This window comes from Xiphias gladius, chromosome 11 (genome assembly GCF_016859285.1).
Source record: "Xiphias gladius isolate SHS-SW01 ecotype Sanya breed wild chromosome 11, ASM1685928v1, whole genome shotgun sequence".
Classification (NCBI taxonomy): Eukaryota; Metazoa; Chordata; class Actinopteri; order Istiophoriformes; family Xiphiidae; genus Xiphias; species Xiphias gladius.
In genome coordinates this window covers 25225330-25250544 of record NC_053410.1, presented here as the reverse complement: position 1 = coordinate 25250544, position 25215 = coordinate 25225330, and the positions used below count along the sequence as shown (strand labels likewise).

The window sequence follows — 25215 nt, the reverse complement described above, 5'->3', positions numbered from 1 at the left end:
TGATGGGTCCTCCGTCCGCCATCTTGTGACCCCGGTTCTTGTAGTACAGGGACTCTGTGTCAAAATCTAGTTTTAAGACCTGAACTGTTTTAGTGTATATTGTGTGCATTTGTTTGCTGTAAAGTTGTTGTTTTTTTTTTTTATCAAATTGCTTTGTCAGGTTATTAAATTTACAGAAAACCTCAGGTAAGGTTGCATCATAGGAGAACTGTAAGGCTGCAGCCAACAACTGTTATTGTTGTTGTTGATTGTAGTATTATCATTATTAATACATCTGTCATTTATTTTCTTTAATAACTGATTGGCTGTTCAGAGTATAAAATGTCAGAAAATAGTGACAAATGTTCACCTGAAGCCCCACTTAAGATACTATCAGTTTTATTTTTTGTCTGACCAACAGTCAAAAACCCCAAATTGTTGAGTTTACTGTCAGCGGAAACTAGTAAATATTCACATTTGAGAGGAACAGTGAATTTGAAATATCAATCAGTTATCATAATTGTTTCAGATTCATTTTCTGTCAGTCAACTAAGTAGTCTAGAGTACTGGTTGGTTTCTGGGTGCCTACGAAAATAATGTAACAGCCATGTATATTGGAGGACAATAGGGGGCCACCAACTAATGTTTGCCCCGGGCCCTCTAGGAGGTAAATCCAGCCATGACAAGGGCTGTACCTGAATCAGAATTGTCCATATACATGAATACTTTTGTAAATGAAAAATTTCAGTTTTTTTCTAACAAATTTACAAAAATGTCCAAAAAACACATTTTCACTTTGTCATTTTGGAATATTGAGTGTAGACTGATGGGTAAAAATGACAATTGACATTGATGATATTAAACAGTCATGCTGTAGATAGGGCTCAGGTATAGCCAACTATAAAGTCATGTTTTCTCAGCTGTGTGATAGACAGTGGAAAAATTATCCATCAATTTTCTGTTATTGCTTACCATTTAACCTAACCTGCATGTCTTTGGCATATGAGAGGAAAGCGGAGGAAACCCATGCAGACACAAGAAGAGAATGCAAACTGCACACAGGAGGACCACTCAAACACAGGACCTCTTACCTGTGGGTGGACAATTCTAACTACTGCAAAACCAGCCTCCAGCGAACAAATGATTATGTAACATAACTACTGTATACTATATTGTATTATACCTAACTTGGACCTGAAGGAAGGAAGCAGGTGACTTGAGAGTTTAGTAAGGAGTCCATCAAAAGATAATGTCAATCATATATTGTGCAGAACATAATATACTACAAAAGGGCAACTAAACTGCAACTTAAATGTATATAACATGTGTAACATATGTATGTGCATGTGCAAATATCCAGCATTTTATTGCCACTAAGTGCTGCTCTGTTGTATTTGTGAGCTACCTGCCTGTGGCAACCCAGGGTGAATACAGGACAAGTCTCTTGGATGCTTTTACATCTCTGTACCAAAACGGACCCCATTAAAATATCCCACCTGCTGAGCATCATTTGCGCCATATCTACACAGAGCCCTTTCAGGTGCCTGGCTATTGTAGCTGTTCTGACCAAGACTTCATTACCCTCCAAAAATACAAAAATATCAAAAAATGTTTTAGGACAACACAGAATTTTGCACCACAAAAATGAAAACTACTTTAGACTTAGGTACGAGTTCCCATGACAGCTTTCAACACTGAGGTCTGTGGACTATCCTGAGTAACAAAGACACTTGTTTTGACGGGCACAAATTAAAGTGAATTAACCTTCACTGTTTTGGGGTTGAGGGGATCGTTTCAGAGTGGAGAACACAAATCCACAGTGGATAACATTAAAACACTGGTTTTGTGTTGAAGTGCAGATGGGGGCTTCATAGACGGGGTGAGGCACTCAAGTGTAGCAACAACATTCTGTAGCCTGGCTCAGTAGGTCGAGTTTATGACTCCTGATTGATATTTTAAACTGATGCAGTTGTCTGGCAACAGAACAAGAATTGCTTATTTGGCTTTATTGAAATAAATATAGTTTAAGTGATGGTAGAGTGGGAGGGGACAGAACAACCCAACACCACATCTTCACAGAAGATGACTGTAATACATTTGGCTGTTTGCCAACTGAGAGGGGAGATTAAACATTTTTTAGCAAAGAATGTAAAAACAATGGAACTAAGGTTGTGACTGCAGATTATTTATTCAATTGACTGGTTAACTATTTAGTATAGAAAATGTTAGAAAATAGTAATAAATGTGGATTACAGTTTGCAAAGTGGCAAACTGCTTGATTTGTGTGAGCAACAGCTCAAACAGAGAGTTTTATGTTACAATGATATAACAATGGAGTTGAGGATGTTGAGCATTATACCGAGAAATGTTTGGTATGTTTGCTTGATGCATGATAAATGATCATTAATTAAAATACATTTTTGCTGATTGATGGACTACTCAATTAAACTAATTAATTAACTGTGTGTATATGAGATGGAACCACGTTAGAGACAGAAAAAGAAAGAAACCCATTCGTACTTTCATAAATGTATCCTTTGGATATGGCCTACTTGTGGCTCACTGATGATGAATTCCAGTTTGAGTGTTTGTAACAGTACAATTGTTTTTGTGTTCCCAGCTACATCTTATTATAATTATATGCCATATATTTGCCATTTGTACAAGTTTCCCTAAACAGCCCAAAATTTTAAAAGATTGGTATTTCAGTGAGTAGAACCTGGCTGTGGTGGCACTTGTGATCCTGAGTGACAAATGATTTAAATGCTTGCCTTTCATAAATAATGGCTGTTTTTTTTTAGGATTTGAAAGAATTAGGGAAGTAAAGTCTTCTATTAAGAGGACATAATACAAACACAAAACGTAAGTCAGTATTTATCTCTTAATATTTAGTCTCTGACCCTAGGACCAACTACACATAAATGCAAGAGAACAGCCCAAATCCCCCATCTGGGAATGTGGAGGCATTTGGCTCTGGACTCCAACCCCCCCACAAACCAACCCACCCACCACCGCCCGTCAGAGAGAGGGTTGTTAATTTGTTGCGCTTGACCCCAGGCTTTGTGTCTTACGTGTATCTAGTTTGTAAAAAGTGCTTTTATCTGCTTTCTAAATATGTCTGAGCTCAAAGGGTTATGATGCTTTTATATTGGTCAGGGAGGGAGACAATGGCCAAAGGGTGCAAGTGCTGATCCCTGCTGACACACACACACACACACACACACACACACACACACACACACACACACACACACACACACACACACACACACACACACACACACACACACACACACACACACACACACACACACACACGCCTGGACACAGTTCTCCCATCCCCAGCCCCCTGTGGCCCTTTTGGCTTCTGTTTGTGTCTCCTGTGTGTAGGGTCACCAGGACATTCCTCAGCCGGCCCCTCGGCTCTGTTCAGCAGCCTGGAACAGACCGGGACACCAATGCAACCGTCCCCACTGGACACACACACCAGACGCAATACCACGCTATTATTAGCTAAATGATTCTGGAATCAAGTTTGGTCTCAATGACAACTTTAAAAACAACAATATGTCCCTGTAAGTGTTGTAAAAATGCATTACAACTGTTAAAGCAAGAATATATAACTTCTGGTGAACAGCAATCCACTGTTGTCACAAGTGACATTTACAGGATAATGTTACTGTAAATGCTAAAACATAGTGTGACTGTTTCTATAATACATTCTGTGGGGAACCGAACTGCGAAGAGATTAGGTTTTCTGTTAACATTGATACTGAACGTATCAGCCAAATGTTCACAGACAAACTATTCGTTTTTCTACCAAAATGTCTGATGTTGCAGTACAATATCCACTTGTAGTGACCACAGCATTATTAAACTTTTTAGCATTATGTATGGACTCTCACGGCACTTGGTTAATGTTAGGGAAAGATCCTAGTCTGGTTCAATACAGAAAAAGTTCATAGTGACTTCAGACACAACCTGTTTATTTACATTTAACCAAAACCACCATCTTTCTTTAACCTTAACTAAAATGCTTTTGTTGCCTGAACCACAGTCGGACTATGGATGTGAACGCCGGTCTGTGGTCTAACATTCATGCATTTTATCCACCATAACCACCTCTTCATGACTCTGCCTATGTTAATATTGTTGTTAATGTGTTGCTTAATTCATTAAAAAAAATAAAATAAATGTTGCCTCTGGACGTAATCCAGCCAGAGATTATGTTTCCCACAGAACGTTTTTGCTTTTGCAGTTTAGTTGTATAGAAATGTCATTTCTAGGAGACGGGGTTGAACTGTCACAAGTAGAGAAGATTCACAAAATCAGTCAGTTAAAAAGCAATATCTATGTAAATTTTGCTAACATTAGCCATCATAAACTACTGTTCATATCAGACCAGGTGCGGCTGTAGCAGCAGTGTAGTGAGCAGAGTTGGGGTCTGCTAGCTGGTATATGGATCCAGTTCCCATTTAAAATCTGGATTGGCTAAACTCAGACCATGTTATCTAATCTCTACATGCTCTAACCCTTATTAGCTTTGGTAAAGTATTCCAAAGGATTTGGATTTGATACTGGATTCAGATTCAGTAAAATTCTGTCAAAGCCCAACCCATATTAGTGAAATCAGCAATAGCATCTTCAACATGTGAATTTACTCCTGAAGAAGAATGTGTTATTTTGTCTCTTAAATGTTGATTATCATATACTAACTCAACTGGAGATTTCACACTGTTAAATTTATTAGATTTTTACAGTGATGTTTTTAGAATATCTGGTAACTGTCTGTGTTTAACAGTTAAACGGCACTTTGAACCCATCTACTGGCACATTTTGACAAATTTGTCTCTAAATCATCAGATCCTGTGAGCCTTTACTGCAAGAACATCAGATCTACACCAAACTCATTGCATTTATTAGCAGGAATGGATTTACATTCTGATATCATCAATTCATTTATGAAAATATTAATTTAAGATATATCGCCCTGCATTTAAGAAAAATTTTTGGGGGGCATTTTTAAGCATTTGGATAGAGACAGTGAAGACAGACAGGATAGTTGGGGCAGAGAGTAGGGGAATGATCGGTTGGCCAGGGGAGCTGAACCATGGACTTGCTGCTCAGGACATTTGCACCCATGTGGTATACACCTTCACCACTCAGCTATCAGCCCCCCCCTTCATCATAACAAGGAAGACTGACATTCTTATTGCTATTATGTTTCACAGCTCTGATTAAAGGCATCTATAAGTCAGAGGTGAATTGGAAACATCTTGAATTTAAGTTTTGACTGGACATAATTAAAGTGATAATATTTGAAATTTATATAAAAACTCAAATGTACATATTTTTTTAGAGGTTCCACATGCATTCATGACAAAAAGAGCTTCATTCTTAGCAGTCACACTGTACTTAGACATATCTTAATCTGTCACAAATTACTTACAGATATCTGTAATTTGTTTGTCGGGCTCATACATGATAAGATGGGACTCGCTCTGAGTGGTCACACTGTAATTATTACCCAGGCGTCAAGACTTGTGCATTCTGGCTATCGAAATATAATCATAAATAGTGAAACCATTTAGTGTATATGTAAAAATGGCTTGCCATAGCTATAACATTTAGACGAATATATTATCACAACATTTTTTTAAATCATTTATTTATTATATCATTTATTGTGTTTTATCATTAAAGATTTTACTTTTTAAAACCACCATCACTCATTTTACAATCCTATAAAGGCAGAAAAATAAGGGTTTTTGGTTTTGTATTTTTGAAGATGTCATCTATACATCTTTGACATTTTTTTTTACTTGATTACATCAAATGACAATTTACCAGTTATTAAATAAATAAATAATCTTATGGTATTAATTATATGATGGATAATTCGATACTCTGATAGATTGATGGATGAATGTAATCTAAGACCTTCATCAGCATGTAACACACCTCACTGCACTGAGCTATTTCCCCATGAAGACCAAAGGACAGCAAAACAATAATGGAATTACTTTTTTTAAAACAAGCTAATTAATGGAGGCTATAGAAAGATTTTGATCAAAAACCAAAGACCATATAAAATAATGAAAATGACAAAACAGCCTTTTTAAACCAATCCACAATAATTTGGTGACATTTTAGTGTGAGTCAGTGAAAGAAGGTCTCTGTGACAAGTGTCTGTATAGTCGGGGTCGCCAAGGAGCGCGACTGACAAGTTTTAAATTAGTATCCACTAGAAGCAGAGCTTCAGTGATCACAGAGCTTTATCCTTCTCAAAATGTGGTGGGAGTGACGCTCATTAGGATAATGTGCTGTATGAATAACACTGTCGCCAGTACACATCACACACTCCCACGCTGTTAGGGCTCCACGCTTCCTGGATCAATCCACACATGTACACCTTAACACTTTGGGTACACTGATTTGTTTTTATAATTCAAAAGGTAAAAGCTTGCTTAACTACAGAACTAAATATACTAAATACGCTAAAAAATGGAGATCTGTCAGTAGGAAAGGTAACCAATCAGACCTGCCTGCAGCTTTAATCAAATGCAACATCATAAAGTCTGATTTGTTTAAACCTGTAAACCTACATTAACTAAAGAAAAATGTTTAACAAAAATGTAGGACTAAAACAATTCATTGATTACATAATTAGTCAGTTGTCAGAAAATTAATCTACAACAAATGTGATATTCAGTAACCATTTAAATCATTTATTAAGTGAAAACGCCCTTTTCTCCACTGTGATGATTTGCTGTTTCTCTGTTTCTTATCATTGTAAAATGAATATCTTTGGGTTTTGGACTGTTGGTCTGAAGATACCAATAATTTTAAAATGTGACTTTGGGCTCTGAGAATGTAATAATAACAACATATTAAATAAATGTATTATTATTTTTACAAAAAAATCTAAATCAAATTTGAATAAAACATTATTATTTTAAATTATTATTGTTATTATTTTAAGTTTACCCCTCTATTTTGTATTTATAAAGATAAAATTAATAATTGGTTTATAAAACACTACATACTGTATAATGTGGCTGTAAGCAGATCTAAGGACATGGTTAAGCGTTTGCTAATGTACATTATTTGTTAACAATTAAAATGTCAACTTTGAGGTCTACTATTAAAGCTGTTTTTATTACATTGTCATTCATTATCTGTTTATTTACCAGCCTCATTTTATGGGTATCCACAGGAGGAGTTACAGTTATTGACAAATACATAAAGAAACACTTAGATCTGCTTGCAACTAAATTATAATCTGATACTGAGGATTTTCTTGTCTCATGTAATACATAACAATGCAACAGTTTTGTTGCATTGAACATCAACTTGATTATTTTACAAATGATTTTACATACTGTTACTATATCGTTTTATATACTGAGATTGGGAAGATATTCATGTTAATATTGTGATTAAGGCTGCAGCTAATGATTTTTTCATTCTCAATTAATCTGTTCATTATTTTTGAGATTAATCAATTAATCATGTAGCCCAAATAATGTCAAAAAAACCCGTCACAATTTCCAAGAGCACAAGGAGAGGTCTTCAAATGTCTTGTTTTGACTGACCAACAGTCAGAAGCACAAAGAAAATCAATTTTATCAAATTAACTGATAACGATAAATTATTATAGATCTACCAAATTTGTATTCAATTAATTAAGAGTTAAATAAGCAATACTGCAGAACATTAATACTAGAAAGTGTAACCAATCCAACTCAAATGAACACTAACAAACAATATTTGCCCTCTCCTCAGGGTTTTCACTCCATACAGTGGGCTTTACTGAAGTTTAACAAGCTCAAATCTTGGCTTTTTGATAAAAAAACAAACAAACACGTAGGCATGTTATCTGTATATTTTTATGTGACATGCTGTATGTGTACAATTTAAGATAATGGATGACAAAATACATCTCTGCCATATGTTATTCTGCAAGTATTAGTTGTTTTCAGTGTTTGGAAACAGACTTGGACAGTTGTTTGTCCGACATCAGGCAGTGTGTCTTGCAAAGCGAATACATGAAAACACTCTTCCTTGGTAATCTGAGAACACCTGTATGAGGCCAGCATGTAATGAGAGGTCTTTATGTGCTGTGTGTGTGTTTGTGTGTGTGTTTGTGGTGGAAGTTTCTCTCTGTGTATGTTTATGTGTGTAGTGTGGGGCAGCGTGCCTGCAAGGTGTGTCTCTCTTCAAGGGAATGTCTGCCTGTAATGTGTGTCTGCATGAAGCTATCTGTGTGTGTAAGGAATGTAAGGTGTGTGTCTGTGTGTGTGTGTGTGTGTGTGTGTGTGTGTGTGTGTGTGTGTGTGTGTGTGTGTGTGTAATGAGGGGGTTCAGAGGGAGCTGTGATTATTCTCGCCTCCTGTGGTGCGGGTCCTCTGGCTCTGTGGGCCCCAGGGAAAGCGCCCTGTATTTAGCGTGTGGGAACGCACATTCTGCCCCCTTATCGCTGCATTGTTGCAGCCTCGCTCTTTTCTTCTCTTTTTTTAGCTAATTGAATTCTTGACTCCTGAGCCACAGGGACGACTCGGGAGAGACCAAAGAGAAAGACATGAATTTCGGGTTTTTTCTTGCGGTTGAGTGGGGCTGAGTAGTGGGGGTGAAATTGGAGTGTGTGAGGTTGGGTGGTGGCGGCGATGGTGGTGGGGGGGGTGTAGTCAGAGAGGGCCGGCTCTGGCTGGCTGGGTGGCTGCTGTGGCGTCACCCTTTACTTTCATACTGGAGGTCAAAGGTCATCCTCCCCCAGTGGTGGTGAGAAAGTGGGGAATTGGGGACGGTTTACCCAACAATCATGTTCTCCTTTTGGAAACTTTGAAAAGTGCTTTTGGCCCCTGCAACATCTTTGTAGTTGTGCTTGAGGAATTCTAGACAAAACAATTTTAACCCCCTCCCTGTTCTCACCTCTCTTCAGGGTAGCTTCTCCCTTCACTGGCTTCTGCCCATCCCCCATTCTCTACACTAGTGGTCAGTGTACCGTACCCCAAACGCCTAACCCCACCCCAGCTCCACATCAGGATACCCACCTAGTCTGGCAGGAAATTGGCACCGGGCAATGTGCAGACATTACTGGCTCTGTGCTACTTGGCATGAGCCGCCATCAAAGTGAAACTGATAGCAAAATCCCTGCTTTTCTATTGTAAGAAGGGTTTCAGTGTTCAGTGTTATTGACAGGACTCTAACACTGCTCGCTTTACCTGTCTGTTAAAGTGATGGCTAGTTGACATACAGACATAGGTGTCTTTTACATAAATGCTGATTTTGACTTTATACAGACATGACAAGACTGTTACACAAAGAGGCACAATGCTCGCACTATATTTGGCCCCTGGTGTCTGATGGGAGCTGTGTCAAGGGTTCAGTATGTTTCAAATGAACTGGTTTGTAGCCTTCAAAAGGCGGTATTTACTAATGAACGGTCGCCCTTTTCTTGGGTACTAATCAGCAAAAGTGGGTTTGTCCTTATTTAATAAAGGAGCTTTAAAAACTTCCACTATTTTTTCAGAACTCATTCAATCTGATCTTTTTGTTGAGCTGACAACCTCAGAATTTAACTAATATTTACACATATTCAGCCTTCCACTGGAGAGATGAATAGACACTTACTTATAAGCGTCTTCTCTTGAAGCAATATTTTGAGATCAGCAACAGGAAGCACTTTTGTTTGTGTTCCAGACATGTCCAACACTACTCAAAACAGCCCTGAATGAAATGCTGTTTAGCAGGATATTATGCAAAATGGATGAATTGCAGCTGGGCTCATTAATATCTGTAGTCTTAAGGCCCATTTATGTTTCTGTGTTAAGGGCTACTCACTTAGCGTGCTGCAGCTACGTGGCAGGCTTAAAAATTACGATGTAGACTACGGTGTAGCTGGTGGCGTAACTACATGTTGGGGCTACAGTGTTGATGCAGATACCAGGTGAAGACCACAGGAGTTGTGATTGGTCATGGGCTGCGTTCACCTCACGTGTTTCCAGTTTTCAGGCAAACAAGGCCAGTGAATTCCCCTAGCTCTGCCTTGACACATTCACTGGTCTCATACACCATCTCCTCCTCTGTTACTGTTGCGTTCTTTTTCGTTTAACAGAAGGTAAGTTGTTAGTTCTGACAAAGTAGAGTAAATTCTAGTGCAACCCATCTGCGCCATCTTGCAAGTGACCAATGTCAAGACAGTTTCTTGGTGTCCAGTCATTAGTGGCTGTAGTATTGCAGTGGTGCTACATCAGTCAACTAGGAAAGTCAACGCTAAAGTATAAATCAAAGTCTGTAATTCCTTGCAATAACCTTAAATCCAAATTAGAAAATTGCAGTAATGCAAAATTTTGCACCCCTCATGGTAACTTCCGATAGGCTTAGTAGCTATAGCCCTAAGGGTCATTGGAGCATGTCTAAGGTGTTTACATTTGTTTACATGACATGTCTGTTTTACTTGAGTATTGTACCTGAGTACAATTTTGTGCTTTGAAAAATACTGAAACACATTCACTATTTCAATTTTTTGCTGTGTTATATATTTACTCCACTACATTTCAGAGGGAATGGTATTTTTTACTCCACTACGTTTATCTGACAGCTATAGTTAGTATTTACTTTACAGATTAGGATTTTACATGCAAAACATATGACCAGCTTGTAAAATATGTGGCATTTTTATAGATAAAATCCCCACATGTATATAACTTATTATAAATGAGCTGCCTGTTGACCAGTTTCAAAAGGCTTCTTATATGTTAATGCATTAGTAATAAATCATCAAATAATACTATTATTAACATAAGATTTTTTATACTTTTTGCTGGTAAAAAATTTACTTGACTGCAAGTTTGAATGCAGGTAAACAATAAACAATATATAATTTTATTGTAAACTATTTTTTGTGCATAAGAGATGATAATTGATAGTTGAATCACACTTATTTTATTACAGTGATGTTCAGAAAGGCAGATCAAGACGTGTATTTAATCTTTCTCTGTACTGAACCTTGTGCTATTGCGGTCCTCATGGTAATCTGACAGAATTCAGTTCAGACTTGAGTGGTGTTGAAGTAAAACAGAATTGTTATGGTTCTTACTTCATCAGATTGCCGTTGTGACTTTTACACAAAAGTGACTCGGGCAATTATTCAGATATGACACGAACATGTAAAATTGCCAGAACATTTACGTAACAGAGTGCATGTCTGAAAGAAGCTTTATGTATTAGTTAGTCTTTAAAAGAAAAAAATATGATGATAAACAATGTAATGATGATCAAAACACTGAATAGAAAGTCTGAGTTCAGAAATTGCATTTTTCACTCTTGTTATGCATTATTGGAGAAGTTAATCCTGCAGTGTAATTATGGCAGCAGTGTTTAAACAGCCAGAAACCAAACTGAGTTCATTCTCAACTGTTGTGGTAACTAAGTTGATACAATGTACTGTAATGAAAAACCACACTCCCCCGTTTTACCTGTTGCTTTAAAGACAGTACAGAAATCGGCAAAGAAATGAACCCGCAGGCAGATGATCAGAATAATAGATAGATACTGTTATGATCATATAAACAAGGATATGAATAATCAGGTTTCCATATGTTCCATACAAACACCATGTCCCAAATACAATAAAATCCAGGATGCGTCGCAAAACCACAAGACTTTTTAATGTTCATGTAAACATACTCATTACTGGCTGTTTGATACTTGGCATAAGTGACCATTAAAGCTACATTAACATACAAATTCCTGTTTCTGCTTCATTGTAATGAAAAGGATTGCATAATTTCTCAGTGAAAAATTCATCTCCACCACTGTTATACTTAGCAGCAGCTAGCTGCACCATGGATGCAGACTGGCAATCTGGAAGAAAAAACTGATGAGAGATCTCCCAATCCAAAACCAAATTTCATGTCCACAGAAGATAAATATGAACTGGACGGGCAACCAGCCAAGTGTTGCGCTCAAAGCCAGAAAGATCCAAGAAACCTTATCAGCCGTGACCTGCTGCTACCTGCTCTGCAGCTGCCCAGCCCACACTTCAACCTGTTGGGTCTTGTTTGAATGAGAGCAGTGTCTACAGGAAACACCTTAGTCAACTATTAGCTAACCACCTGCCCCACTTCCTATTGCCTGGACCCGCGTATACAGTCAGAAAGAGAGAGCAGTAAGAGGGAGAGAGACACACAGAGGAGAGAATGAGCAGTATAAACAGGAGCCAGAAGCAGGAGACTCATCACAAATTGAATATACTGCAAATTCTTAAAATAAAGCCGATCCAAATAATGGTCGAGTCTCAAATAGTAGCAAGCACAAACAAATATAGACTAAGTAAACAGGGGCAGTTGTGTAATGTAATGGCTCACATGGTAAATTCCATATGTAGTGTCAGTTTTCACAGCACTAATTCCATCAGTACAACAGAGTCATGTCTTACTCACAACTCTGCTGCTCTGAGTTTTCTGTTTTTAATCTACTGTCCTTACCAGCACTGAAAAGCCAGAAAAGGCCATAACAATGAGCTGCAATTGCCACTCAGACCCTTGGAAAAAGAATTTAAGGTGACGAAAACTAGTGAGATGTTGCAGTCAACTGACCTAAAGGTGGACAAAGCTGGAATCTAGGTGAGGACCGGGAGAAAATGGCATGCAGTGGAAGCCGTTCAACAGGCAGAGTCAAGGTTGCACCCCAGCAAACTGGTGGGAGAGGTGACTTGAGGCAGAGTTGGGCCGAGATCTTTTCCAACTTCCAACTCCCAGACTGACACTCCCAAAAGAAGAGGAGAAGCAGTGCCGGGTTCAGGGGGAGGTAAGATCAGCAAGAAGGGAGAGAGGTCATGCACAATGTTGGCAATGGAGCAGAGGGGGTACCTGGTCATGGTGTGACAATGTGCTTGAGAAGAAGGTGACATGGGCTGAACTATGGAAAGCACATGTCACATAGGGTTTCAAACATGAAACCATACAGGGTTACAAACATGGAACCTTAGAGATCATCGCGAGAGCATATCCTGAGTTGCTGCCCAAGGAACTAGGAGAGGGGCCACGATCAAGTCCATTCAACTCCCGCTGGAGTTGAGTGGACCCTCAAAACAGGCCATCACCTTCCTCAGATTGAGAGAGCAGCCAGGAACCTCAGCTAGGACATCTGCAGGAATCTTGGCCTCTAAAAGGAACTCAGCATCCTGAGACCAGATATCGTTGTCATGTCTGAATCCTCAAGGCCAGTCATCATGCTGGAGCTTATAGTCCCCTGGAAAGATCACTTGGAGGATGCCTTCAAGTGGAAACTCACCAAGTATGAGGGGGGGGAATGTAGGCAAAGTGGCTGGAGGGTGAGGTGCTTCCGGTTTGAAGTGGGATGCCGGGGCTTGGCAGCATGATCCTTGGCAAGAGGCTAGAGTACATCGGGCATCGAAGCAGAAAGGAGGAGAAGAGCCTATGTGGCTCATGAAAGGACAATCATGGGGAAAGTAGCTAGCTAGCCATTTGGACACAAGCTGAGGTCTGATTAGCCTCAACTGGGTCGCCTGGAGGAAGGTGTATGATGTTCAAAGACATGAAAACACCACATGATTCCAAGGAGATCACTGAAGATGTGTCCAGAAGCATCAGCAGGTATATTTGCCCATCCATCCAACAATCTAAAAATGTCAAAGTGGAAGTAATAAATAGTAATGAGTGAATAAAAACAGTATTTGTGTTAGAAAGAGAAAGTGTTCTCAGCAGAGTGATGAGCATGATGCAACTCTGTTGTACTAATTGAATTAGTGCTGTGGAAATCTACATTATATTGAATGTAACAAGACAACAGGTAAACATGGAGGACATTTACGTATATATATATTTATATATAAAATAGTTGTGTAATTTTGGATTTCTTTCTTAGACTCCACTGACCAACAAAAAGTATGATTAGCATTTCTTTTGTGTCATACATGGTAATCAAACATGGTACACTGCAATTATTTGTTATTTCCATTTTGTTTAACGATCTCAGACTCATTTTGGTTTATTTAATTGAAAAGTAAAAAACAGTAAATTGGTCTGAAAAAAAGTATTCTTGATGCAATAATAGCCAAGTAGGATAAGGAATTCATTTATTGACCTTATCAGGTAAAATTATAAATAAAAAAGAAATCATTGCATTTTCTGGCATTGTAAGAGTCTCTCAATATTGTTTTTGAAGGAACCACTGAAAACCATTTTATGCACCAGAGGGAAGGAAACAGACAGAAGAAACACAGGTAACAGTGTGAGAAAAACTTATCTGACCCTATTTTACCCCCGCTACCTCCTGTAGTGCCTTGTCCAATATGAGCTCCATCAGAGGGCATAGAGTTTGAGCACACAATACGGTGTGGAAAAAGGAATATTACTGAGAAAAGCAATCTGAATTAGGAAAAAAAGCCAAGATCCACAGGTACTGATGGGACCTCTCTCTTTTCTGAGGCGGCAGGGAGCGTGCACGGGGGCAGCCGTTCAGCACTAGCCTTGGCATTTCACCGCAGCCACAATAATCCTCACAAACAGACCTTCAGATGATATCCTGTAGAACATCAGCAATAATAAAGGGATGGAAACAGAGGTGGAATGAGATGTGTGTGTGTGTGTGTGTGTGTGTGTGTGTGTGTGTGTGTGTGTGTGTGTGTGTGTGTGTGTGTGTGTGTGTGTCTGTGTGTGTGTACAGAATGTGTGTGGTAGATTGAGTAGTGTTAAGTTAACAGATTATCAGGTCTACACAAATTGATTTCCCTTTCAAGTTTAGTGATGATAATGCGGTGTGTAATCAGCGCCATTGATTGGCATCACTGCTTGCTGTGGCAGCACACTGGATGCACTGCAGAAGGTGAAAAAAAAAAAGCAGGATATGGGGAGAAGCTGGGATTGTGTGATGTTGCTGGGATGTGTTGCTGCTTGCTTGCCAGAGAGTACTGTAAACTGTTGGACTGCTGAGGAGTTGAATAGCCTGAGTCCATATTGTTTCTTGCCTTACATAAAAAGGAAGAGAATGGTTGAAAAAGGAAAAGATGGACTGTTTTAAACCTGCCAGCAATGAGTCCTAACCTAAATCCCACTGAAAATCTTTGGGAAGAGTTGAAATCTGGACTCCTGCAAACTTAAAAGAACTTGAGTGCAATGGAGGAGTGGCAAAAACTACCATCAGACAGGTGCAAGAAGCTTCTAGATGGCCACAAAAAATGTTTAGAGGCTGTCATTGTTGCCAAAGGTTCTGCAACCAAATATTAGTGAAGGGTGCCAATAACTGTATTATTTCACTATTATACAAGTTTTTTGTTTTTTTTTTTTGCTCACTAACCTTGGCCATTATAATGAAATATTCTGGTTATACAAAATTGGTTCGCAGATATTCTGAATTATGTACTTGTAATTTAGGGGTGCCAATGATTTTGACCAGGACTGTAGTAGTTAATATACTTGTCCAAAAGATTATCTGTTTAAAAAAAGCAAACAAACATTATTTCTTGAAATATTGGAAAGCACATTTTAGCAGTTGTGCAGAGGTTTCGCGTAGGTTTAGCAGACAATAGGATGCCTAGGAACCCTGATATCTGTAAGTAAAACCTTAGTACTTATAGATATCAACCTGAAAGTGTGGGAACCAGGAAAAGATGTTTTATAATTCATATTTTAGTAGGTTTACTGTAAAAAAAACAAAATAAGTGTGATTTTAATTTTTAAAAATTGTATTCAATGTCTTATATTTTCATGAAGATAAGTAAATCATGCTCATACATTTAATGGTACAAGTGTGTTCTTCAATCTAAGCCATTAACCATGGTACTGTGGTGTTTACATGACATTTATTAGGCATTAAATAGAGGTAGGTGAAATCAGTTAGAAACTGGGCAAAACCAGCTGCTGTTGAAATAGGTGCAGGTTTGTACGGTGCGGATTTGGTTGTGTAGAATGCTGCTTTAGGGGCTGCACAAGTGTGCACAAAGACTGTTTGCAAGCTTGAAAAAACTACAGATGTTCATGTTGATCAGGTTGTTCTTATCCCTTTTGTTTAAATATTTTATTATCATGTAAATTAAAAGAACTTCCAACTGTGTTTGCATATAACCTGAACTTGAACTAGCTGGGTGTGTGTATGTGTGTGTGTTGTAATGCGACTGATGCACAGGCGAGTCAGCGATCAGGACCTTGCACATCAAGGTTCCACAGGGCCTCGCACCCACCCTGCCATGGCTCCCTATATGAAACGATCACAACATTTTAAGACCATTCAAAGTAAGAGTAATGTGTTCAGTTCTACAATTAACATGTAATTACTCTAACTGCATCATAATATCAGAGAATAACAATGGATATCACATCATAGAACAGTGTTGGAAGTTTACCCCTACTGCTTTAGTTCAGACCCACCTATGTTTTGTTGGGCTTTCACTCCTTGCTATACAGCACTTTCTCAACTGTCTGGTTTAGTGTGGTTTGTTCTTTCATATCCTCTGTGATTTTAAGTTAGGCTTATGCTTAAACAACTGAGGTGAAAAAACTCTATTTTCCTTTCAGGAACCAGCTGGAGGGGTGAGTTACTTGGTGTGCAGAGCAGTAGTGGGGTTATAGGTATATCAGTGAGTTGACACCTGGTTTCCAGAAGAGTTTTAATTAATCAGGCCGCTGGTCAGTGAGAGGTAGGGAGCAGGTTTCCATTATGAGGGGGCAGCGGCCTGAGGCACAGTCTGCTATTTCAGCCAGCAAATTGGAGAATTAATGATGTGGATAAGCTGCCTGTTCCTCTCAGATCTGAGAGACACTCTCAGGCTTGGACCAGACAGCCAAGGCCACCATGCATGTATGCTGATGGGGCAACAGTTTTAGACTGAAAAGAGGATATTTTATCTGCTCCTCACTTAAGCCCCTTTCACACTGGACGAAAAACCCACTAACACCCACTAAAATCAGGCTTTTGCATTCAGTGGGAATGGGTACAATCGGCATTCATTGCCGGGTCAAATGACTCTGCACTACTCATGGGAATTTATCGGCTCCATAGCTAGGAACATTTATTGTTTTTTTACAGTATATGTGTTATCTCAGCCACAAATTCCATCATTCTCCGTTCAAGCAGCGCTCAAACATCATTAAGTCAGCGTTTAGTTTAAAAAGACTGAAGTAAAAGATATACAAAAGTAACCGCCGTAACAGTCACTGGCCTCCATGCTGCTTTCCACTGTTTACTAACTCTGTTTACTGGTGTGTCTGTGACATTGAGCGTGACACACCGGGAAATAAAATAGAACAACAAACTTGTCTACTGGCAATGGGAAAGGAGTCAATCGCCTGTTTTTAGGGAGTTAAACGTCTTTAAAAAACCTGCATATACGTGCTAATTTTGTTGTAAGAAGGGTATTATTTGTAGGGCTTAAGGACCAAGCTATGACTGGATTAAGATTGGGTTTTAAGGATTCAAATCGGATTTAGGGTTAGAGTCCATTTTAATAACATGGTTTTGGAATGAATGTTGGTAGACGTTTTTAAAATCTTTACATCTTACTATATACATGTTCCAAAGCAGCCTGGAATCACAGCAGTTCCGTGCACATTGGATGACTCTGCAGCGCACGATCAGAGCCGCTGCAGGAAGTAGCTCTAAACAGTACTGGAAATGTATCTGCTGAAGAACAGACAGCTTAAAACAACCATTAAAGTCAGATTCACAGGCTGGGCCTCACATTTTTGACATGGGCAAGTATGCCAAAGGACAGTTTTGCTAAGATCCAAGCACCTGACGTAAGCTATTTTAAACTATGTTGACTCCATGAGAATACAGCTGTCTTTGTCTTTCAGATTGTTTTCTGAAAAAGTACTGTAGCAGTATAAAGCAGATGATAATAAGAGTAAAAGAGCAGCCTGCTTCACCAGTTAGGTAGACTAGGCAAAGATGTCACTGACTTAATTGAGTCAACAAAATCCCTGTGATAATCGCAAATTGCATTAAAAAAGAAGAACATGTTATAAAAGCAGTGTCTTGCTATGCGGAAACCAAAGGAGTAATTGAGTATTGTAATTTGTTTCAATGAATCCTGAAGATGTACACAGAACACGCAGTTATTTAGTGAGATGGAACCCCCCCCGGACCTGTGATGTTTCCACTCTGCTGCCAGATGGACAATCACCTGCTTCTGTGCTGGACTAGCAGGTGATGAAGTCTGGATACATTTACAGTGCTCTGCATCTGTCTGCCTGCATGTCATCATTGCTGTGAGTGAGGGTGTGTAAGTGTGTCTTATTACGTGGTCTGAGTGTAAACATGGGTGAGAAATCAAAGGCACTCCTAAACCACCACTACAAAGAATTTGGTTCCGCTCTCTCAAGCCCATTTCAGTCAATGCCTTTACGGATATTCTAACCTTTATTATTTTCTATAAATGTGTACTCAATCTCTCTAATTGCTACAAAGTCTTATTATACGGCTTTAAGTTCTACCAAATGGTCTTGCAAGAAATATTCCGTTACAAACTGCAGTAAACAATAAATAAAAAATTACAAATAAAAACACTATGGGAAATGATTGTGCATGCAATGCGAGTAAGGGAAAGCTAAATGAGCAAGCCACAAAACACAGTTTAAAAAAACATGTGTAATGTAAAAAATGTATACATGCATCAGAGTTGAATGGAGCACTGACTGGAGATACCTCAAGACTGACTGTGAAATCCTTACATTCATAACACAAGTGACCTAGTAACCTGCAGTAGAACTACAGCAGTACTCTACTAGTGCAGTGCCATATCAAAAGCACATTTGAACCCTATAACAGATGTCAAAGGAATGCTGAGTACATTTCCCAAAATGTTTAACTATTCCTTTAAAAATTTATTGTGATGGATTTGCAAGAGCAAGTTTACTCATGCAGACAGTCGTTCTTATTTGAGAGAAAATATTGCCATGCCTTCAAGTTATATAGGTTAAATTAAAAACTTTAAAGATGTTTTAACAACAAGCTGAAATACAGCTAAGTGAAATAAATATGAAAATGAAAACTACCTGTGAGAATATGAGACACCACTACTGGGCTGGTTTCATGACATTAATTACAACATTTGGATGAATTATAATCGTGAAAATATACAAGACTAGGTCAAAACATAGCAAATGGCTCGACCCCCCTTTATCTGTTTGCTGTTCTCCTACTCTCTGTGCCCACATGTATAGTATTTTAAAACAGACAAATTCCCAACTAAGCTGTTCTCATTTAAATGTTTTTCTGTTTCTCGTCAGACAACAGAACAAGTATAAAAAAGTGACTGAAACGCGGCCCATTAAGACTACATGTTAACCAGCAGTCACTTCCAAGCCATTTCCAAGCTGCTGCTCTGCTCTGCTAAAACCCTGATTTTATAAATGCAATGTGTTGCTGTGATTTCGGCTATATTTACTAGTAAAATTATCATTCAGAGAGAAAGTCAGAAGCTAATTCACATTTATGTCAGTTGCCATGCAGTCAACTTGATCAGAGGTGTGCCTGAGGAGGGCTTAACTGAGGGAAACCTTACTGAACTGTGTGACCAATCACGGCCACAATTGTAGACCTCTTCGTGCCTACTGTTAACCAAAGTCTTGTGAGTGATTCTGAGCAAATCCTTACCTCAGCGTGGGACTAATAGCAACAGACCACACTCTGTCATACATGGGAATTGTGTCTCTGGGGCAGCTGGAAGTCAAAGTCCAAATCTAGAGAAATAAAAGTCCCCAGTAAGCACAATTTATAATCCTTGCATAGGCAGACATACTATGATATGTATATGGCACATACTGCTGAAACATCAGTGAAGCTTATGGTGGATTGAATCTGCAGTAAAATGTAACATCTTAAATTTTTCAAAGCAATAAGGTTTACATTCCCCATTCTAATTCTTTGTGAAACAAATGTGGATAATAAACACTATTGGCACTGTGAATTACATTACTTAATCTGAACTGTAGAGGTGTTCTGACCCGTGTTGTTTGGTCTCTGGATCCACTGATGATGAGTCCATCTTTAGAGTCCAGGCAGTTGACTTCCTGGTTATGACCTGATAACTCCACTGACATGTCACTCGTCCTACTGTGGACCAGGATCTTGCCATCACTGACAAACAAAGGGGAGTTATTTTTAGGACTAGCCTGATCTTAAGATATCTTAATATATACAGTACTGTGCAACTGTACAGTAGGTACTAAAATCAACGTCTGTGTAAAAGGGAGAAGCAGCATGTTGGGACAGACGCCAACGCTGTTGTGTTTAAAACAGCAAATGTAAAAGCTTTCTTGAAATCTTTATAGGTGAAGTTGCTATGGATCATTCCTTAATACGAAGAAACCAATGATTACTTTAGTACCTCTGTACTACATACTCTTGTTACATAGTGAATAATGCATCTTGTCTATGGCAGATAAAGTCACAAGAAGAAGAAAGAGAACATGAGTTACCTTCCGCCACTGATCAGATGAGAGTCCGTCAGAACAAAGTGACACACATCACCAGTGTGGCCTGAGTAGATTTCAAATGGCTTACGCTGGAGCCTTCCGGAGTCTTTGCGCAAATGGTATGCTCCAATTTCAGCAGCCTGAGATAAAAACAGTACATCCCCATCCAGCTGCAACCATGGCAATAGCCTGAAGACAAGATATAAGAGAAATTTACAAGATTTAAGAGAAATGCAAGTGATTTAAAAATGATGAGAGTAGAGCTAACATGAATGAAGTTACAGTGAGAGACTACAGTAAAATATGCAAAGAATATGTTATGTTTGATTAAGGAATAGTTCAACATTTGGGGAAATAAACCTATTTGCCTACTTTCTGGGAGTTAAATAAGAAGATGGATATCAATCTCATAACTGTGTGTTAAGTACAGAACTACAGTCAGGATGTTAGTCGTTAGCCTAACTTAGTATACAGACTGGAAGCAGAGGGAATGGCCTGACAGGAGTAAACAAGACTAAGTCAAAACCTAGGATATGGCTGGATCGCCCTTTGTCTGTTTAATTCTCTCATACTCTCTGTGCTCACATATAAAGTAATGTAATACAGCCAAATTCAAATAAATCTGTTCTCATTTACATTTTTCTATTTCTGTTGTCAGACAATGGAGTAAGTATGAAATGGTGATGGAATCGCGGCCCACTGAGACTAAATGTTAACCAGTAGTCACTTCTAAATAATTTCGAAAGCTGCTGCTCTGCACAGCAAAAATCCTGACTCTATGACTGCGATGTTGTCTGACAAATTCACCATACACATAAGTTAAAGATGACAGCTGTGCTGTGATTTCGCCTGTATTTACTTGTAAAATGATCACGCAGAGAGAAAGTTGGGAGTTCATTCATGTCTGCGTCAGTTGCTGTATGATAAACTTAATGAGAGGAGAGAGGTGTGCCTGCGAAGGGAAAGCCCGACCTTGGGGTTGTGGTGCCATATTCTCTTCTATGAAAAGTAGCTAAGGGTTGTCCAAAAAAGTAGCTAGATTTTTTGCTAGTTGCTCTTGTGAAGAAAAGTCACTAAAAGGTTGCTAAAATTCATTAAAACTAGCGGCAAAGGCGCTAAGTTGGCAACACTGCCTGTAAACACACCCCTGAGGACACAAAGGAAACCATTTGCGCCTATTCATTGAAAGAGCAACGACAAATGTTGCAACTTCAGCGCTTAGTAACTTGGCATTCGGCTTACCAATGGTGTAACTTTATCACTCCGTCAGTCAGTCAGTCAGTCGCGGACATTCATGTTTGTAGGGCTGGCCCTGCTTTTGTGGTCCAGCCAAAAAGATGAAAGTGTTTCAGCCTTTAAACAGTGTATAAGCAAATGACTCACTTTGTTTTCCATTTGAGAAGAATTGCCCTTTTGCAGACCCCATCACACCAGTTTTGAGCTATCTTCACTCTCTCCTTCAGTGGGATGTGAGGATATCTGCAATAACAGAGACAGCTAAACATCACTATGTTTTGACCACTGTGAATATTGAAGGCTGAATGTTATAGTGCTAAGTATAATAAAAAGGCTTATTTGACCCTTTGAAAGCATCCCCATCCAATCTGTTTTTTGTTCCATAGAGTGTTAACAACACAGTCAAATAAACAAAATCAGAGCACATAATCTGATGCCAGGTGGAACCTAATACACGCATATATATATCGATCTATATATATATATATATATATATATATATATATATATCTCTATATCTTTATATCTATATCTATCTATATCTATATATATCTATATCTATATATATCTATATATATAAATAAAGAATTAAAGAGAAAAAAGACAACATTCAGATTGAGGACAGACACATCGCTGTTAAATTTGTTTTTGCACTGCAAATCAATTGTGATTCACCTCCACTGTATTGGGGTGGAGGCAGAAATCTCAAAACCTTGACAAAGAAACCCAAATCTATCTGCATGACTCTTTCCACTAGAGAGAAAAGATGTTTTTTTGTAATTGAATGAACACTTAAACAAACCTTAACCTCTCTGGATCCTCTGACCCAAACAACGGTGGCCAAGGGACAAATTAGCAGCTATCATTTTCTGTTATGAGGTTGTTTGGATGAAAAGATGCAGACACACCTCATGAAATAGGTTAAAATTTTAAATTCACTGTGCATCAGACAGTATCTTTGTTTTAATAAATATAAGAATACTTTTCTGCACCTTAAATCCTGTCATAATGATGCAAAATGATCTAATGCAGAAGGGTGATAACATGAGAGGCAGAAGCTGGGGCCCAGTCATGTGTATGTTCTGATACTGATAATGATGCCATGCTTGTCCAAGGCATCAGGGCCTGTGTGCAGGACCAGGCAACACTCATTCAGAACAGTAGCATATTCATTTGCATGTGTTGAGCGAGCCCATGCCAGAGGGGAGGAATGAGAACAGGAGGAAGCAGCTTGAAGCTGTCTCGCTGTGAGAATCTATAGGATGTCTCAGCAGGACTTACACTATCAGTACACTATCATCTGCTTCTGTGAGGCAACCAGAGTACTGGGGGAAAGGCCTGAAGGAGGAAACAGGGATGGCAGTGTAGCTCAAGCTGTTGAGTATTCTTACAGGATAATTCCAGTTTCTAACAAATTGGATCTTTATTCATTGTATTAGCCATCATTTTTATTGGTAATGAAAACGCAAAGATCAAAAGGTGCCTTGGTGCCCCCCTCATTTCGTAGCATCCCACTGCTATCAGCAATATAATTAAGGCATAAAATGCCCTGAAAAACAAAACCTTAGCACTCTTAGTTGAGTGCAAACATCTGGTCCAGCAGATCAAGAAACAAGAGCAGTCAGACCATCGGACAGGTTGGAAACAAACCAACAGTTTATCTAGATTATCTAGACCACTTTATTTGGAGGTCAAACTGAAATGTGTGTGTTTACAACATCTTATCACAATTTTTTGGTAATCATTTTACTGTTCGCGTTCGATAGCATGTTTTTTTTCCCTGAATTCAGTGTTACACAAGCATAAGGGACAAGTTTTCATCAGTTTAGCAGGCTCTCGTATTTGAACATGCTTACCTTAGTTCTGGTGACAGAGAGAATGTCAGGATGATATGGGTAGAAGACATGGACTCTAGGAAACTTGTCTAGGCAAACTATGTTAAGTCTAGTATAGTTTGCAGTAATCCGTATATGGTAACACTAATAAGACTAATGATGGAACAGCTGATGCTCTGCTGATACTCTTTTACTGTATATAAGGCAGCTCCATTCGTTGTCAAATTGTCATTCTTTGCTACTGATTTTGTCTTTAGCATGAATGAACCGAGCTTGTCATTAAAGTTGTAAGAGTGTATGTGGCCATCTGACTCTTTCTTCAACTACGCAGTCCTCATCCCTAATTCCACAATTGCACCTTCATTTTCTCTGCCTAATAAGTACTAACCTGGGAGTTTGTTTACAACCTGTCTGATGGTCTGACTGGTTCTTGTAAAACGAGGTACCACTGCCCAAAGCTGGATTACGAGCTGCGAAAATTGGGTAGCTGCCCAGGGGCCCCAAATGCCCCAGGTTTACTTTGTATATTTTGGGTCCACATAATTTGATTAATCACCCATTTGTTAGAAAAATTGCTCCACTTAAGTACATTATCAACAATGAAGGGTCCTCCATGCTCCACATTATGGCCCGGGTCTTGTAGAGGGACTCTGTGTGAAATCTAGTTTTAGCTGAACTGTTTTAGTTTATACGGTGGTCATTTGTTTGTTTTAAAGTTGTGTTTTATCCATTGTTTTCCCCCCTCAGTGAGGAACAGACAGAGAACCTTGGGTAAGGTTTTCAATATACTAATCAATTAATCAGCTAATCATTGCAGCTCTAGAGTACTGGTTGGTTTCTAGGAGCCTGAGGAAATAATGAGACTGCCATGTACAGTGGGGGGCAATAGGGGCCCAGCAAAAAATTCTTAACCCGGGACCCCCTAGGGAGTAAATACAGCCATGCTACTGTTAGAGACCAGTGTTCCATGGTGGCCCTGCCAGCACAACATATTCAGGTCGGTAAATGTAACCAGAGCTACAGGTGCAGCCACTGGTTACTCCTCACATGAAGCCCCTGTGTCAGGCTAACGCTGACAGGCTAACACTGAGCTAACACACAGCTGCTCTCTCAGCAGGGCCATCTTACATGTCCGTCCCGTCCCGCCTGATCCCAGTATTTAGAAACTCTTTGGCGATCCTTCTCCACACAACGTCCCGGTTTACAAAGCGGTAAATGATTTTACAGACTTGAGAGAGGCGACTGAGAGATCTGTAGTCCAAGTAAGACAAGATATAATAGAGAACATCCTCTGGCAGCTGGAATAAGAGCATGGTGAGCCCGCTAGCCGGCCCTGGTACTCCCTCCTCACACACTCTGTGTCCGGTTCTCGGAGTGTGTTGTCCAGCACCAGTTGCTCCACAGTAACAACGGGAGTTGGACCAAATAACCTGTGCACAACCTTTCAGAGAGCAGCAACGCCGGGGAAACAGGAAGCTCTTCCTGCAGTCATCTGACAGCTGATGACGACGGCGACACGTCACTGGGCTCGATGACGTCTGGTGTAATATTTAATAATAACCCCCAAAACAATGCGAATACCTTAAATAATACTCTCAAGGTATTAAAATGGCGGAAATACAAAAATACGCATTTATTTAATCCTACCAGTAGCATTGTTTTTTTTGTTGAAATGTGGAAAAACATTCCAATCAAACTTTCACAGACAAGCTCCTTCAGTCTGG

The 25215-nt window shown here is 39.1% G+C and overlaps 1 protein-coding gene across 3 annotated transcripts in view; it reads right to left on the bottom strand.

Moving 5' to 3' along the window:
* Positions 1-24990, bottom strand: part of fbxw4 (F-box and WD repeat domain containing 4) — a 57811-nt gene extending 32821 nt beyond the window's left edge. For all 3 annotated transcript variants that reach the window (XM_040140071.1, XM_040140070.1, XM_040140072.1), the window contains exons 1-5: positions 24620-24990; positions 21804-21899; positions 20424-20609; positions 19950-20082; positions 19600-19685 (exon numbers count right to left, since the gene is read on the bottom strand). In XM_040140071.1, the coding sequence (XP_039996005.1) occupies positions 19600-19685; positions 19950-20082; positions 20424-20609; positions 21804-21899; positions 24620-24804 (686 nt within the window). In that variant the 5' untranslated portion in view covers positions 24805-24990. The remainder of the gene's footprint in view (positions 1-19599; positions 19686-19949; positions 20083-20423; positions 20610-21803; positions 21900-24619) is intronic.
* Positions 24991-25215: the final 225 nt, after the last annotated feature.